The 14,157-nt window shown below is 44.2% G+C and overlaps 1 protein-coding gene across 3 annotated transcripts in view; it reads left to right on the forward strand.

Annotated features, from left to right (window-relative positions):
* The window catches only part of LOC141174423 (uncharacterized), a 68,589-nt gene extending 60,304 nt beyond the window's left edge, over positions 1–8,285 (forward strand). For 2 of the 3 annotated variants that reach the window (XM_073659339.1, XM_073659338.1), the window contains one exon: positions 6,133–8,284. In XM_073659339.1, the coding sequence (XP_073515440.1) occupies positions 6,133–7,694 (1,562 nt within the window). In that variant the 3' untranslated portion in view covers positions 7,695–8,284. Of the gene's footprint in view, positions 1–6,132 lie in introns of all 3 variants that reach the window. The other variant, XM_073659340.1, reaches the window with a different exon arrangement.
* Positions 8,286–14,157: the final 5,872 nt, after the last annotated feature.

Genomic DNA, 14,157 nt, shown 5'->3' on the forward strand with positions numbered 1-14,157 from the left:
CAACGCCAAAACATTAGCAGCAGAGTAAGTGGCAGAAGCAATTTCTGGGAGTCCTTTCACACATTTTTTGCACCAGCTCGTGCACCAGCACAACAGAGTACAAGTCTGACAAGTGGTGAACGACTGGAGAGAATGGTGGAGGAGTATCTAGAGCTTAATATGAATACCATCAAGGAGGATTTTGACCCTTTTACATTTTGGTCTTCAAAAATGGATGAATGGCCTGAGCTCACCTCTCACGCCTTGGAGGTTTTATCATGCCCGGCAGCCAGTGTTCTCTCTGAACGTGTGTTCAGCGCTGCTGGTAGTGTCTTGACGGATAAGCGCACCCGGCTGTCCCCTGAAAATGTAGACCGCCTAACTTTCCTCAAGATGAACAAGTCATGGATCTCCAAGGACTTTTGCACCCCAATTGCAGACTGTACAGAGTAGGCGATGTTGTCGTTTTGAGTGTGCTGCACTGATCTCTTGAAATTGCAGTCTGTGATATGGCTTCTGTGCCTGCTCTTCCTGTTCTTGCTGCTGCTGCAGGTTTTAGGCCCAAATTTTGGGAAATGTGGAGAATTCTGATTGTGTCTCCATCCATTGGGTTGGCTGTAGTGGGACAGGTTTGGGTCTGCGTTATACTACTTGTAGTCTGATGACATTGATGCCACTTCGGTGGTGTTAAGCCCTCATTTAGGGCAATGTAAACACTCCTGGTTAAGTCTCCATCTCTTGGGTTGTCTGTACTGGAAGAGATGTGGGTCTCATTTACACAATTTCTACTGTAGTGAAATTGATTAGACATAGCTAGTGTCTGCCACTGATTTTTTGAAATGTGGCGAATCATGATTGGGTCTCCATCTATTGGGTTGGCTGTAAAGGAACTGGTTTTGGCCTTCTTTGCAATACTTACACTCTATTGAAATTGATGCCACTTCTGTGGGGTTAGGCCCTCATTTAGGGCAATGTGAACACTCCTGGTTAGGTCTCCATCTCCTGGGTTGGCTGTACTGGAAGAGGTGTGGGTCTTATTTACACTATTTCTACTGTAGTGAAATTGATTAGACATTGCTAGTGTCTGCCAATATTTTTTTTCAAATGTGGGGAATCATGATTGGGTCTCCATCTATTGGGTTTGCTGTAAGGGAACCTTCCTGTTCTAAAGTCTAAGTTGTGTAAGGTTGCGTACCAGTCCTTGCTGCACTCCTGATACAGACTGTGTGCCTGCTGCACTCCTGATACAGACTGTGTGCCTGCTGCACTCCTGATACAGACTGTGTGCCTGCTGCACTCCTGATACAGATTGTGTGCCTGCTGCACTCCTGATACAGACTGTGTGCCTGCTGCACTCCTGATACAGACTGTGTGCCTGCTGCACTCCTGATACAGACTGTGTGCCTGCTGCACTCCTGATACAGACTGTGTGCCTGCTGAACCATCTAGTCTGTCCTACTGGGTCCAACTGCTGCGCGTCCGTTGGTCTGTCCTGGAGTGGCACCTGGCCTTCATTGGGAGCCAAGTCTAACCTCCCCATTAGAGGCTCTAGTGAACAGTCCCGTGCTCGCTTAGTCACGCCCCTCCAAGCTCTCCGGGGTCTGTAGCACAGTGGTTCCACAAACCACGTCCGTGACAGTGCTCCCTCACAGGCAGGGTCCTCTCTACTGTTGTACCAGTCAGTGACCCCTTTTGACATGTAAAGCGCAACTGAATAAATGTCGGTGTCACAGTAATAATAATTATAGTACTTGTACTCTGGGTCAATTGATGGCACTTCCCTGGTGTCTACACCTAATTTGATGTGTTTTGGCAGCTTTTGGTCCCATTTTTAGGTGTTGTCTATGCATTTTTTTGGTTCCCCCATTGACTACTACGGGATTCAGAAATGTTCGACGAACATTCGGCGAATATCAATTTGTTCGGCAAATTTTTCCGAACCGAAAATTGAAATGTTCGCTCATGCCTAGTCAGGACTCATAGTCGCTCCAACGGTCTACCATAAATAGGTGCAACTCGTGTAGCATCGGCGTCTCTGCCTACTTCCCCCGGCAGAGATTCTTACCGCCGCGGCCCTGGTCCTGTGTGCGCCGCTCCCTCTGTCTCGCTCCATGCGGTGTTGCACCCAGCTGTGGACCCCGACTGTCTGCTCCTCCCCGCTTTGCCGGTGATCTCGCTCTATGTCTGGGCTTCTTAAATCAGTGCACGCTGCACTTTGAGCTCCTGGCTCATCCGTTTGCTTCTGATTGGGCTAAAGTGGTCTTCATGATATCTCATCTCACAGAAGTGGCATGGCATGGCTCAATCCCCTATGGGAGAGGGGGGACCCTCTGGTGTCAACCTCCAGGCTTTCCTTGAGGCCTTCCGGAGGGTTTTCGATGAGCCCGGTTACACTTCCTCAACAGCCTCCTCCGTCTACGCCAGGGGAACCTCCTTACTGTGGGCCAGTACTCTGTACGTTTCCGCTCCCTCTTGTCTGAACTCGCCTGGAATAACGAGGCTCTGGTGGCTTCCTTTTGGGAAGGCCTTTCTGGGTGGATCAAAGACTAGCTGGCCGGTCATGACATACCCACCTCTCTGGATGACCTAGTGTCTTTGGCCACGCGGATTGACATCAGGTTTCAGGAGCATTCTGAGAGAAGACCTTTACGCCTTGCACCTACCTTCCAAAATCCGGTCTCGCAACATGTCTCTGCCTCTGCATCCACCCCAGAATCTATGCAAGTGGACCAGGTGACAATAGTCAAGACTCGCCAGGAGGTCCGCCGCAGTGAGGGACAGTTTGTTGTGGCAGTTCGGAGCATGTAATCCTTTCCTGTCCAGAGAGACTGGGAAACTCCAGAGCCTAGGATCGCTTGGAGAGGTCATCCTGGACAAGAATTCTTCCTCTCCATCTCTGACTCTCAGTATCGATATCCTGCAGCATCATCCATTTTTTCGAGACTGTTTATCTGGATTCTGATGCCGCTGGGAATCTCAGCCAACAAGCCATTGTGGAGCAGTATCATATTTGTCATGAAAACAACACCCACTCTTGGGTCAGACCTTGCAGCTCTCTGGCGCCCCCTTATCCTGCTGGTCAAACACGGTATTGACAGAGGATAAGCACGGGTGCCGCTGCTCTAATTTATGTCGACTATTGCGGCACGTGATGTGACAGGACGTATATATACCACCAGTTCCTTCCAGGAACGTATATATACCTCCGACCAGCCACCCTCAAACCACAATATCACATAAATACTGGTATACTGCCACCACCGATCGCTTAACAGGTGGATCGGGTACCTGATAGGTAACGTGAATTAGCGAGTGAGGAACGTGTTTGCTCGACATAGGACAAGAAGAAAGAAACTGGTAAATAATTAATGATTTACTCCCAAAAGGGGGGCAGTGTTTACAAAATATATACAAGATATTATAAAGGAGACAATTTACATGTATGCATAAACAGTTATTAAAATAAAAGGGATAAGTAATAGCAAAACCTGCTTCACAAGGTGATGGTCTCAGATTCTGTGGGGGGGACGGCTCCCCGGAAATTAGACTTGATTCCTTCACGCAGCGTGTAGTGCATGCGTCTGCGTCCCTGGTTGGAATGGCTTGAAAAATGGCCGATCTGGTTTTTAGCAAGCAGCCAAAACTCTGGGGAACACCCCTTATTTACCTTACAAGGGGGCTCGGCTTTGCGAGCCCACCCAGCTGCAGAAGACCTAAAAAATCCTTCAGATTCCATATCTTGGTGTGGGGGGGTCCCACATCCAAGAGGGAGACATCATCTTGACCGTCAGCAATATTCATGAAGATAGATATTAAATATGAAACCTCTATGACGCTCAGAAGCTCAGAATCCATTATCTCAGTTCCCGGTCATTCCTCAGTTATGCAAGTTATACTATTGTAATGGGAAAAAGGTAAGCATTCAAAAAACGTGGTTCCGATGTTTCTGTCAGACCTGTGCGTGATTAAAATTGGCATAAAACGTTTGTACAATTAAACAATGGGATTTTTTGGAGGGATTTTCCGGTTTGTACCAGCGCTTGCCCTGGACTGAGGTTTTATGGCGGGTCATAAAAATTCCTGGTTTGGGGAAAAGCAAAAGTGAGTTCTATGTCTTCACTTACAAACAGATAGGGGGTGTTTTTTTTTTTTTTTTCTTTTATAAAACATCTCTCATTTTTTAAAACTCGGGCAAAAATACCTTTTGCCTGACAATATTCCTAACAGATCTGTTGGCGGTTTCTTCGGTGGATGGGAGGCCCCTTTCTGAGTACATCCTGTTCGTCGCCGAGCCCATGGTTCTCCAGATACAAGGAGATTTTCTCCAAGTGTAACATTCCTATGTGCTGCCTGGTCTCGCTCATCCCTTGTTGCTATGACTACCTTGGCTACAGAGACACGAGTCCGTCTTGAATTGGAGTTTGGGCGAGGTGCTCCGCTGGGGTCAGGAGTGCCACAAAACCTGCCTGGTTTCTGTTCGTCCAGCCTGACCTCCGTCCACTCCATCTTGTCTACCTGGCTTATCGGCACCCTACTGGTTATACGCTGACGTCTTTGACAAGAAGAAATCGAATAACCATAAAGAACAAGTATCCTCTGCCTCTCATCAACGAGTTGTTTAATCGCCTCACAGGCGCTAAGATCTTCACTATGCTTGCCCTCCGTGGAGCATACAACCTTATCCGGATCTGCCAGGGTGACTAATGAAAGCTGGCATTCAACACTAGGGAGGGCCACTACGAGTACCGCATGATGCCCTTCGGACTCTGCAACGCATCACAGTCTTTCAAGAGCTGATGAATTACATTTTCCGAGATCTTCTCTACACATGTGTGGTGGTGTACCTGGACGATATCCTGGTGTTCTCTCCAGATGTTCCCTCACATCGGAGAGATGTTCGACAGGTATTGCAGAGGCTCAGGAAGAATCGTTTGTATGCCAAATTCGAGAAATGCATTTTTGAACAGACTTCTCTTCCATTCCTGGGATACATAATCTCGGAGACCGGCCTTAAGATGGCTCCCGAAAAGGTGTCTGCCGTTTTAAAGTGGCCCCGACCTGAGGGGCTGAAGGCTATTCAGCTTTTTCTAAGATTTGCAAATTATTACCGCCTGTTCATTCCTCATTTTTCTTCCCGGGCTGCTCCCATTTCTGCCCTGACCCGCAAAGGGGTTAATCCCAAGGAATAGACTTCCGAGGCGGAAAGTGCCTTTGTATCCTTGAAACAAGCCTTCTCTTCTGCTCCAGTGCTGCATCGTCCTGACTGTAACAAGCAGTTCTTCCTGGAGGTAGATGCTTCTTCCTCAGGTGCTGGAGCAGTCCTCACCCAGAAATCCTCGTCCGGGCGAATGGTGACCTGTGGTTTCTTTTCCAAGCTCTTCTCTCCCTCGGAGCACAATTATTCCATTGGAGATCAAGAACTGCTTGTCATCAAACTGGCGCTGGAAGAATGGCGATTCTTACTAGAGGGGGCCCTGCATCAGGTGGTCATCTACACCATAGCTGGGTCAGAAGTAGGAGGAGAGAGAAAATACAAAATCAGAAGATACAAGAGTAGTCGGTAAACAGGCCGGGATCACAAGAAGAAACAAAATAGACAAGCTGGGAGCTGAGCACCGAGGACTGAACCAGAGGAGAACAAGGCTGTATCTGGCAGCTTCCGGCATTATGCTTTGAGCTTTAGTAGGATGTAGTGCTTTCCATTTGAGTTGAGTAGAGAGCATATTTGACTTTGGAAGAGCGGATTTTGCTGGATTGGTTTATGGAAGCCATGTTGCTTTTCAAGAGCCTTTGAGCCACTAATGATGTGGAAACCTCTGTTTATCCATTGACAGATGATGGACCTGAGTGAGGGCTTTTTTTTGTGTGAGATGAGTAGAAGTTTTTATTGGTATTATTTTCGCTTACATAACATTGTTGGTGGTGGATTTATATTCCATATTTGTGAGGCAGAATGAACAAACAGTTGAACACCATAGTTTACTGGTTGATGCTAAGAGTTTTTTTTATTACACTGTGAACTGTTATTGTCTTGGTGAATAATTCAATGTTTTCACATAACTTGCCATTTAAACTGACAGTTTAAGTATAAATGTTCAAAAGTATAAATTTCAAGAATATTTTATTCAAATATCTTTTTTATTTACTTAACAGATGACTGTACCAGGAGATCCGAAGGACAACTGACATCTTCAATTTTCAAATCAGATGATCTTGAGATCCCACAGGATACAAGTGAAGTGAATGCCATTACTCCAGATATACCATCATCCCTTCACAGCAAAGATCTGTCATCAGATGCGTTGAAACAGGTTCCGTCTTCTGCTTCATTACCAACAACTAAGGAGAAGCCTTTTTCCTGCTCAGAATGTGGGAAATGTTATACTCTGAGATCAACTCTTGTTAGACATCTTCAAACTCACAAAGGGAAGATGCCATTTTCATGTTCAGAATGTGGGAAATGTTTTAACCAGAAATCAAACCTTGTTAGTCACCGGAGAACTCACACAGGAGAGAAGCCTTTTTCCTGCTCAGAATGTGGGAAATATTTTGCTTCGAGATCAACTCTTGTTATACATCTTCGAGCTCACAAAGGGGAGAAGCCATTTTCATGTTCAGAATGTGGGAAATGTTTTAACCGGAAATGGAATCTTGCTATACACCAGAGATCTCACACAGGGAAGATGCCTTTTTCATGTTCAGAATGTGGGAAAAGTTTTAACCAGAAATCAGATCTTGTTAACCACCAGAGAACTCACACAGGGGAGAAGCCTTTTTTCTGTTCAGAATGTGGGAAATGTTTTACTTTGAGATCAACTCTTGTTATACATCTTCGAACTCACAAAGGAGAGAAGCCATTTTCATGTTCTGAATGTGGGAAATGTTTTACTCAGAAATCATATTTTGTTAAGCACCAGAGAACTCACACAGGGGAGAAGCTATTTTCATGTTCAGAATGTGGGAAATGCTTTAACCAGAAATCAGATCTTGTTAAGCACCAGAGAACTCACACAGGGGAGAAATCATTTTCATGTTCAGAATGTGGGAAATCTTTTAACCACAAATCATATCTTGTTATACACCAAAAAACCCACACAGTTGGGAAGCCTTTTTCCTGTTCAGAATGTGGGAAATGTTTTATGGTGAGATCAAATCTTGTTACACATCTTCTAACTCACAAAGGGGAGAAGCCATTTTCATGTTCTGAATGTGGGAAATGTTTCAACCGGAAATTTAGTCTTATTACACATCTTCGAACTCACACAGGGGAGAAGCCATTTTCATGTTCAAAATGTGGGAAATGTTTTACAGAGAAATCCAGTCTTATCAAACATCAGAAAATTCACACAGGAGAGAAGCCTTTTTCATGTTCAGAATGTGGGAAATGTTTTATGGTGAGATCAAGTCTTGTTACACATCTTCTAACTCACACAGGTGAGAAGCCATTTTCATGTTCAGAATGTGGGAAATGTTTTAACCGGAAAAGTAGTCTTGTTACACATCTTCTAACTCACACAGGTGAGAAGCCATTTTCATGTTCAGAATGTGGGAAATGTTTTACTCAGAAATCATATCTTGTTAAGCACCAGAGAACTCACACAGAGGAGAAGCTATTTTCATGTTCAGAATGTGGGAAATGCTTTAACCAGAAATCAGATCTTGTTAAGCACCAGAGAACTCACACAGGGGAGAAACCATTTTCATGTTCAGAATGAGGGAAATGTTTCACAGAGAAATCAAGTCTTATCAAACATTTTAGAAGTCACACAGGGGAAGAGCCTTTTTATATTCTTAATGTGGAAAATGTTTTACTTGGAAAGACACACTTTTATATAAAAAAAAATAATCTTCCCAATCATTGAGTGTGTCCTTTAGACTAGAGGCAGCTTCCTGTGACAGAGAACAATGAGACAGGTGTCCTTCCTGATCAGTGAGAGAACTGTTCTCTCCTCCATCCCCACACTTGTCTAACTGGTGCAGAGCAGGGGAGGAAGGTACCGGGACCTGTACCGAGGCTGCACGTCCTGAGATGAGCAGCTAAAGAACCTTCCACTAGGTCAAGGACCTTTCAGATGATATAACACTGTTTTACATATTTTCAAAAGTTGTTGGCTTCAGTTATTAAATGAGTAATTTCTTAATGATTTTGACCTCCTGAATTCAAATTGGACAAGGAAAATGTTTAGTTGTTTCTTGTTTCTATGATATCAGAGTTTTTTTCCTATTACTGCTGCATATAATTAATGCATAAAAGTTTCAGTACTTTGAAACATTATTATTTTTGCAAATAAACAGATGCTGAATATTTTGTTATGCCAATTTTCTGATATTTATTTAGAAGCAGCTTAACAACCATTTGAATAACTAAAACCTGTCCTAAACACTATTGTGAATTATAAACAGTTAAAGAAATTGCACTACAAAATTTGGTCCTCATTCAGTGACTACTCTTTTTTTGTTTGTTTCTTGTACTTCTGCTTCGGATCATCTCTTACAATTGTCCAATAGTAATCTCCAGGCATTGATGGATTTAATTTTCTTTGATATCTTTTCTCCTTAACCGCAATATATTGGTTAAATCTCTCACCATGCTCATCGCCCACTGCTCCGCAGTTTGGTGGATAAAAGTCTAGAATGGAAGAAATTAATCTTTAAGGACATGTTGCAGCTAAGATCCTTTTTTTTTTTAGGAGAATTACCACCACCTCTTCATAGTTACTGTTTCTGCTCTTGAGTTTCCCAAAAATTTCTTACCAATAATGCAAATGTTAACCATGTAGCCTTTTCCTTGCCCTGCAACAAAGGAAGAAACTCCTCATCTTAAAGAAGCTTACGAATCTCATGTCCAATAAAGACTCCTTTGCTTCCCTTAACTTTGGAAATTTATCAGTGAAGTGCATGAATGCTTTTACAATTTTATCCATTGCCTTTACAAAGTTCTTCATTGGGCTCAAATTGATAAGATTTTATTACCACCATTGCCTAAGTGGGTCAACAACTTCTGGATGCAGGACAGTTTTACTCCCGTGTTGAAGTGAATGTTGGAGAGGCCAGTCTCTTTTTATTGTAGTGATGTTCTCTTGCACGACTATCCCACTCACATAGAAAGCAGCAGTACTTTTGTGTATCCATCCTGGAGACCAAGTAAAGGGGCAAGCACCTTGACGGCATGTGAGAACAAGCAGATGGAGGAGCTCCGCCCAAACATGTAGCTATTTATCCAATATAGGACCTGACGATCATCCTGAAAATCGCCATACATCTACTGGCTAACTTTGAGCGTGGAGGTACTTTGCTCCAGGGGGAAAAAATGACTTAGAAAAGCTACAGAAAGACGGCGGGAGAAGCAGGCTTTCAGCTCCAAGATCTGGAGCCAGATTGAGCAGGGGAGACGAGAAGGGAAGTGGTGGCCAGGCTGGAGCAATTTGCCTGCACAGAAACACAGGTCTCAGCAAGTGATGGTGGCCTTCTTATAGCAGATAAGCCGCAGCTGTGTACGGGCTCCAGAGTAGAGGAGTTGGATGAGGAAGTGAGAGAGGCAGCCACATTGATGGAGGGTCGAAAAGACCGCAAAACTACATGTGGCACAGTACTCACTGCCCCACGGCCTAATCTGCACCATTGGACATACAGGTACATGAGGAACCTACTTACATGATGTTTTCATGGCAGTGGTACATTGTAAATTCTCTATCTGCATTTTGGGGGTCTTAAAGATGAGAGAGCAGGTATATGTCACAAACTGCAGAAAACAGCAGGGGCAGTGGAAGTCAGCACCATTGAGGATCAGATAGCCAATACAAGCAATGAGAGCAGGCTTGCAGCACAACAAATATCAGCACAGCTGGCAAAAACATATGACCTTGAAAATAGATCTAGGTTCAATAATACACCACTTATTGTTATGCTTAAAAAATAGAAGACTCCTCTACTACTGAATTCTTTGAAAACTCGCTGAAATTAATAATCGGGCTTGAAGCCTTAACTCCCCTTAAAGGCTGTAGAACGAGTTCTTGTGCTGGCTGAAATTGTACACTACCAGGACATAGATATTATCCTGCAGCAGGCAAGGGATCACCCAGATGTAAAGATTAATGGATCCAAAATCTGGATCTTTCCAGATTATTCTATAGAAGGGCAGAAACAAAGAGCCTGATAGCTTGATATTAGTGTTGAGCCACCCCCGTAGTGTTCGGGTTCGGTTCGGTTCGTCGAACACCGGGATGTTCGAGGAACTGTTCGTCGAACACCTTAGAACACCGTCGAACACCGTTAAAACCAATGGCAGGCAAACAAAAACACATAGGAACACATAGAAAACACCTTCAAAAGTGTCCAAAAGCTGACAAACTGCTCAGAAGACGCTTTCTTTAAAAAAGCCGGCCGGCAATTCAGCAGCGGCATACACCGGTACCCGACAATTTAGACATGAAGGAATAGAGCATCACACATAGATTAGATAGATAGAAACATGTCAGTCACATATATATGAAGTACAGTGACAGTGTTGCTTACTGTACTTGTCATTTAGTGTAAAGGATTTATTAAAAAATATAATAGTGTTTTCGTGCACCGTCTCTTTAAAAAAGCCGGCCGGCAATTCAGCAGCGGTACCCGACAATTTATAACAGACAGAATAGAGCTTCACACATAGATTAGATAGATAGAAACATGTCAGTCACATATATATGAAGTACTGTGACAGTGTTGCTTACTGTACTTGTCATTTACTGCAAAGGATTTATGAAAAAAAATAATAGTGTTTTCATGCACCGTCTCTTTAAAAAAGCCGGCCGGCAATTCAGCATCTGTACCCGACAATTTAGAATAGAAGGAATAGAGAATCACACATAGATTAGATAGATAGAAACATGTCAGCCACATATATACGAAGTACAGTGACAGTGTTGCTTACTGTACTTGTCATTTAGTGTAAAGGATTTATTAAAAAATATAATAGTGTTTTCGTGCACCGTCTCTTTAAAAAAGCCGGCCGGCAATTCAGCAGCGGTACCCGACAATTTATAACAGACAGAATAGAGCTTCACACATAGATTAGATAGATAGAAACATGTCAGTCACATATATATGAAGTACTGTGACAGTGTTGCTTACTGTACTTGTCATTTACTGCAAAGGATTTATTAAAAAAAATAATAGTGTTTTCATGCACCGTCTCTTTAAAAAAGCCGGCCGGCAATTCAGCATCTGTACCCGACAATTTAGAATAGAAGGAATAGAGAATCACACATAGATTAGATAGATAGAAACATGTCAGCCACATATATACGAAGTACAGTGACAGTGTTGCTTACTGTACTTGTCATTTAGTGTAAAGGATTTATTAAAAAATATAATAGTGTTTTCGTGCACCGTCTCTTTAAAAAAGCCGGCCGGCAATTCAGCAGCGGTACCCGACAATTTATAACAGACAGAATAGAGCTTCACACATAGATTAGATAGATAGAAACATGTCAGTCACATATATATGAAGTACTGTGACAGTGTTGCTTACTGTACTTGTCATTTACTGCAAAGGATTTATTAAAAAAAATATTAGTGTTTTCATGCACCGTCTCTTTAAAAAAGCCGGCCGGCAATTCAGCATCTGTACCCGACAATTTATAACAGACAGAATAGAGCTTCACACATAGATTAGATAGATAGAAACATGTCAGTCACATATATAATAAGTACAGTGACAGTGTTGGTTACTGTACTTGTCATTTAGTATTAAAATAAAGGATTTATTATTAAAAAAAATTGGCGTGGGGTTCCCCGTAATTTTAGTCTCTAGCGGAGGTTAAGCAGACAGCTGGGGCAGATGTTTGAAGCCTGGGAAGGGGGTAATACCCACGGAGCTTCCCAGGCTACTAATATCAGCCCCCAGCTGAATACCTAGCCTTTACTAGCTATTAAAATGGAGGACCCCCCCCAAAAAAAATGACGTGGGGTCCCCCCTAATTTAATAGCTAGCAAAGGCTAGGCAGACAGCTGGGGGCTGATATTAATAGCCCAGGAAGGGAGCCATGAATATTGGCCCCCTCCCAGGCTAGAAACACCAGCCGTCAGCCGCCCCAGAAATGGCGCATCCATAGGATGGTCCAATTCTGGCACTTAGCCTCGCTCTTCCACGCTGCCCTGGTGCGGTGGCAGGGGGTAATAGGGTTGGGGTTGATGTCAGCTTATAATGCCAGCTGACATCAAGCCCAGGTTAGTAATGGAGAGGCGTCTATAAGACACCCCCATTACTAACCCCATAGTCAAAGTTAAAAAAAAAACACAAACACCCAGAATAAAGTCCTTTAATTGAAATAAAGACACAATTCTTTATTGTTCTAAATTAAACCATACTTACCATCACGCCCATTCCAGCTGAAGCCAACAATCTCCTGCAATAAAAGAAAAATAATAAAGCAACCTCATCCTTACCTTTCCATGGTTCCCAGGACAGCTTCAGCTCTGCTACATCGAGATGACAGGCTGGACCGCAGCAGAACGCTGCCATCCAGCTTGCCATGCCGCACACACTGAGAAGCGCAGGCATGCTTGCGCTCCTCAGTGTCTGACTGTGACGGCATCCAGATGAGCCGACAATGAACTCGGCTCACCTCATGTACGTCACTGACAGCGTGGGAAAATTCTCCTGCACTCAGCGCTTCAGCGTGAGAATTTTCCCACGCTGTCAGTGACGTGCATGAGGTGAGCCGAGTTCATTGGACATGACCTCGGCTCATCTGGATGCCGTCACAGCCAGACACTGAGTAGCGCAAGCAAGCCTGCGCTTCTCAGTGTCTGCGGGATGACAGGCTGGATGGCAGCGTTCTGCTGCGGTCCAGCCTGTCATCTCGATGTAGCAGAGCTGAAGCTGTCGTGGGAACCATGGAAAGGTAAGGATGATGTTGCTTTATTATTTTACTTTTATTGCAGGAGATCATTGGCTTCAGCTGGAATGGGCGTGGCGGTAAGTATGGTTTAATTTAGAACAATAAAGAATTGTGTGTTTATTTCAATTAAAGGACTTTTTTCTGGGTGTTTGTGTTTTTTTTAAATACTTTACTCGAAATTCATGGTGGTCATGTCTAATATTGGCGTGACCCCATGAATTTCGGGCTTAGGGCCAGCTGATAATGCCAAGCTGGCCTTAACCCCTTTATTACCCAGTGAGCCACCGCACCAGGGCCCTGGATGAGTTGGGTACAGCGCCAGAAGATGGCGCTTCTATGAACGCGCCATTTTCCGGGGCGGCTGCGGACTGCAATTTGCAGCGGGTGGGGCCCAGAAAGCTTGGGCCTCCCTGCGCTGCAGATTCCAGCCCCCAGCTGCCTAGTTGTACCTGGCTGGACACAAAAATAGGGCGAAGCTCCACGTATTTTTTTTTTAAATTCATGAAATTCATGGAATAATTAAGAAAAAAAGGGCTTCCCTATATTGTTGTGTCCGGCTAGGTACAAATAGGCAGCTGGTGGTTGGGAGCAGCCCGTTCCTGCCTGCTGTACCTGACTGGACACAAATATAGGGCGAAGCCCCACATCAATTTTTTTTTCATTATTTCATGAATTTCCTGAAATAATTTAAAAAAAATTGACGTGGGGCTTCGCCCTATATTTGTGTCCAGTCAGGTACAGCAGGCAGGAACGGGCTGCCCCCAACCACCAGCTGCCTATTTGTACCTGGCCAGACACAACAATATAGGGAAGCCCTTTTTTAAAAAAAATATTTCATGAAATAATTTAAAAAAAATTGACGTGGGGCTTCGCACTATATTTGTGTCCAGCCAGGTACAGCAGGCAGGGACGGGCTGCCCCCAACCACCAGCTGCCTATTTGTACCTGGTTGGACACAACAATATAGGGAAGCCCTTTTTTTCTTAATTATTCCATGAATTTCATGAAATAATTTAAAAAAAAAATGCGTGGGGCTTCGCCCTATTTTTGTGCCCAGCCAGGTACAACTAGGCAGCTGGGAGCTGGAATCCGCAGCGCAGGGAGGCCCAAGCTTTCTGGGCCCCACCCGCTGCAAATTGCAGTCCGCAGCCACCCCAGAAAATGGCGCGTTCATAGAAGCGCCATCTTCTGGCGCTGTACCCAACTCATCCAGGGCCCTGGTGCGGTGGCTCACTGGGTAATAAAGGGGTTAAGGCCAGCTTGGCATTATCAGCTGGCCCTAAGCCCGAAA

This window comes from Phyllobates terribilis, unplaced genomic scaffold, assembly GCF_046119375.1.
Source record: "Phyllobates terribilis strain yellow unplaced genomic scaffold, ASM4611937v1 Scaffold_13__5_contigs__length_258822181, whole genome shotgun sequence".
Classification (NCBI taxonomy): Eukaryota; Metazoa; Chordata; class Amphibia; order Anura; family Dendrobatidae; genus Phyllobates; species Phyllobates terribilis.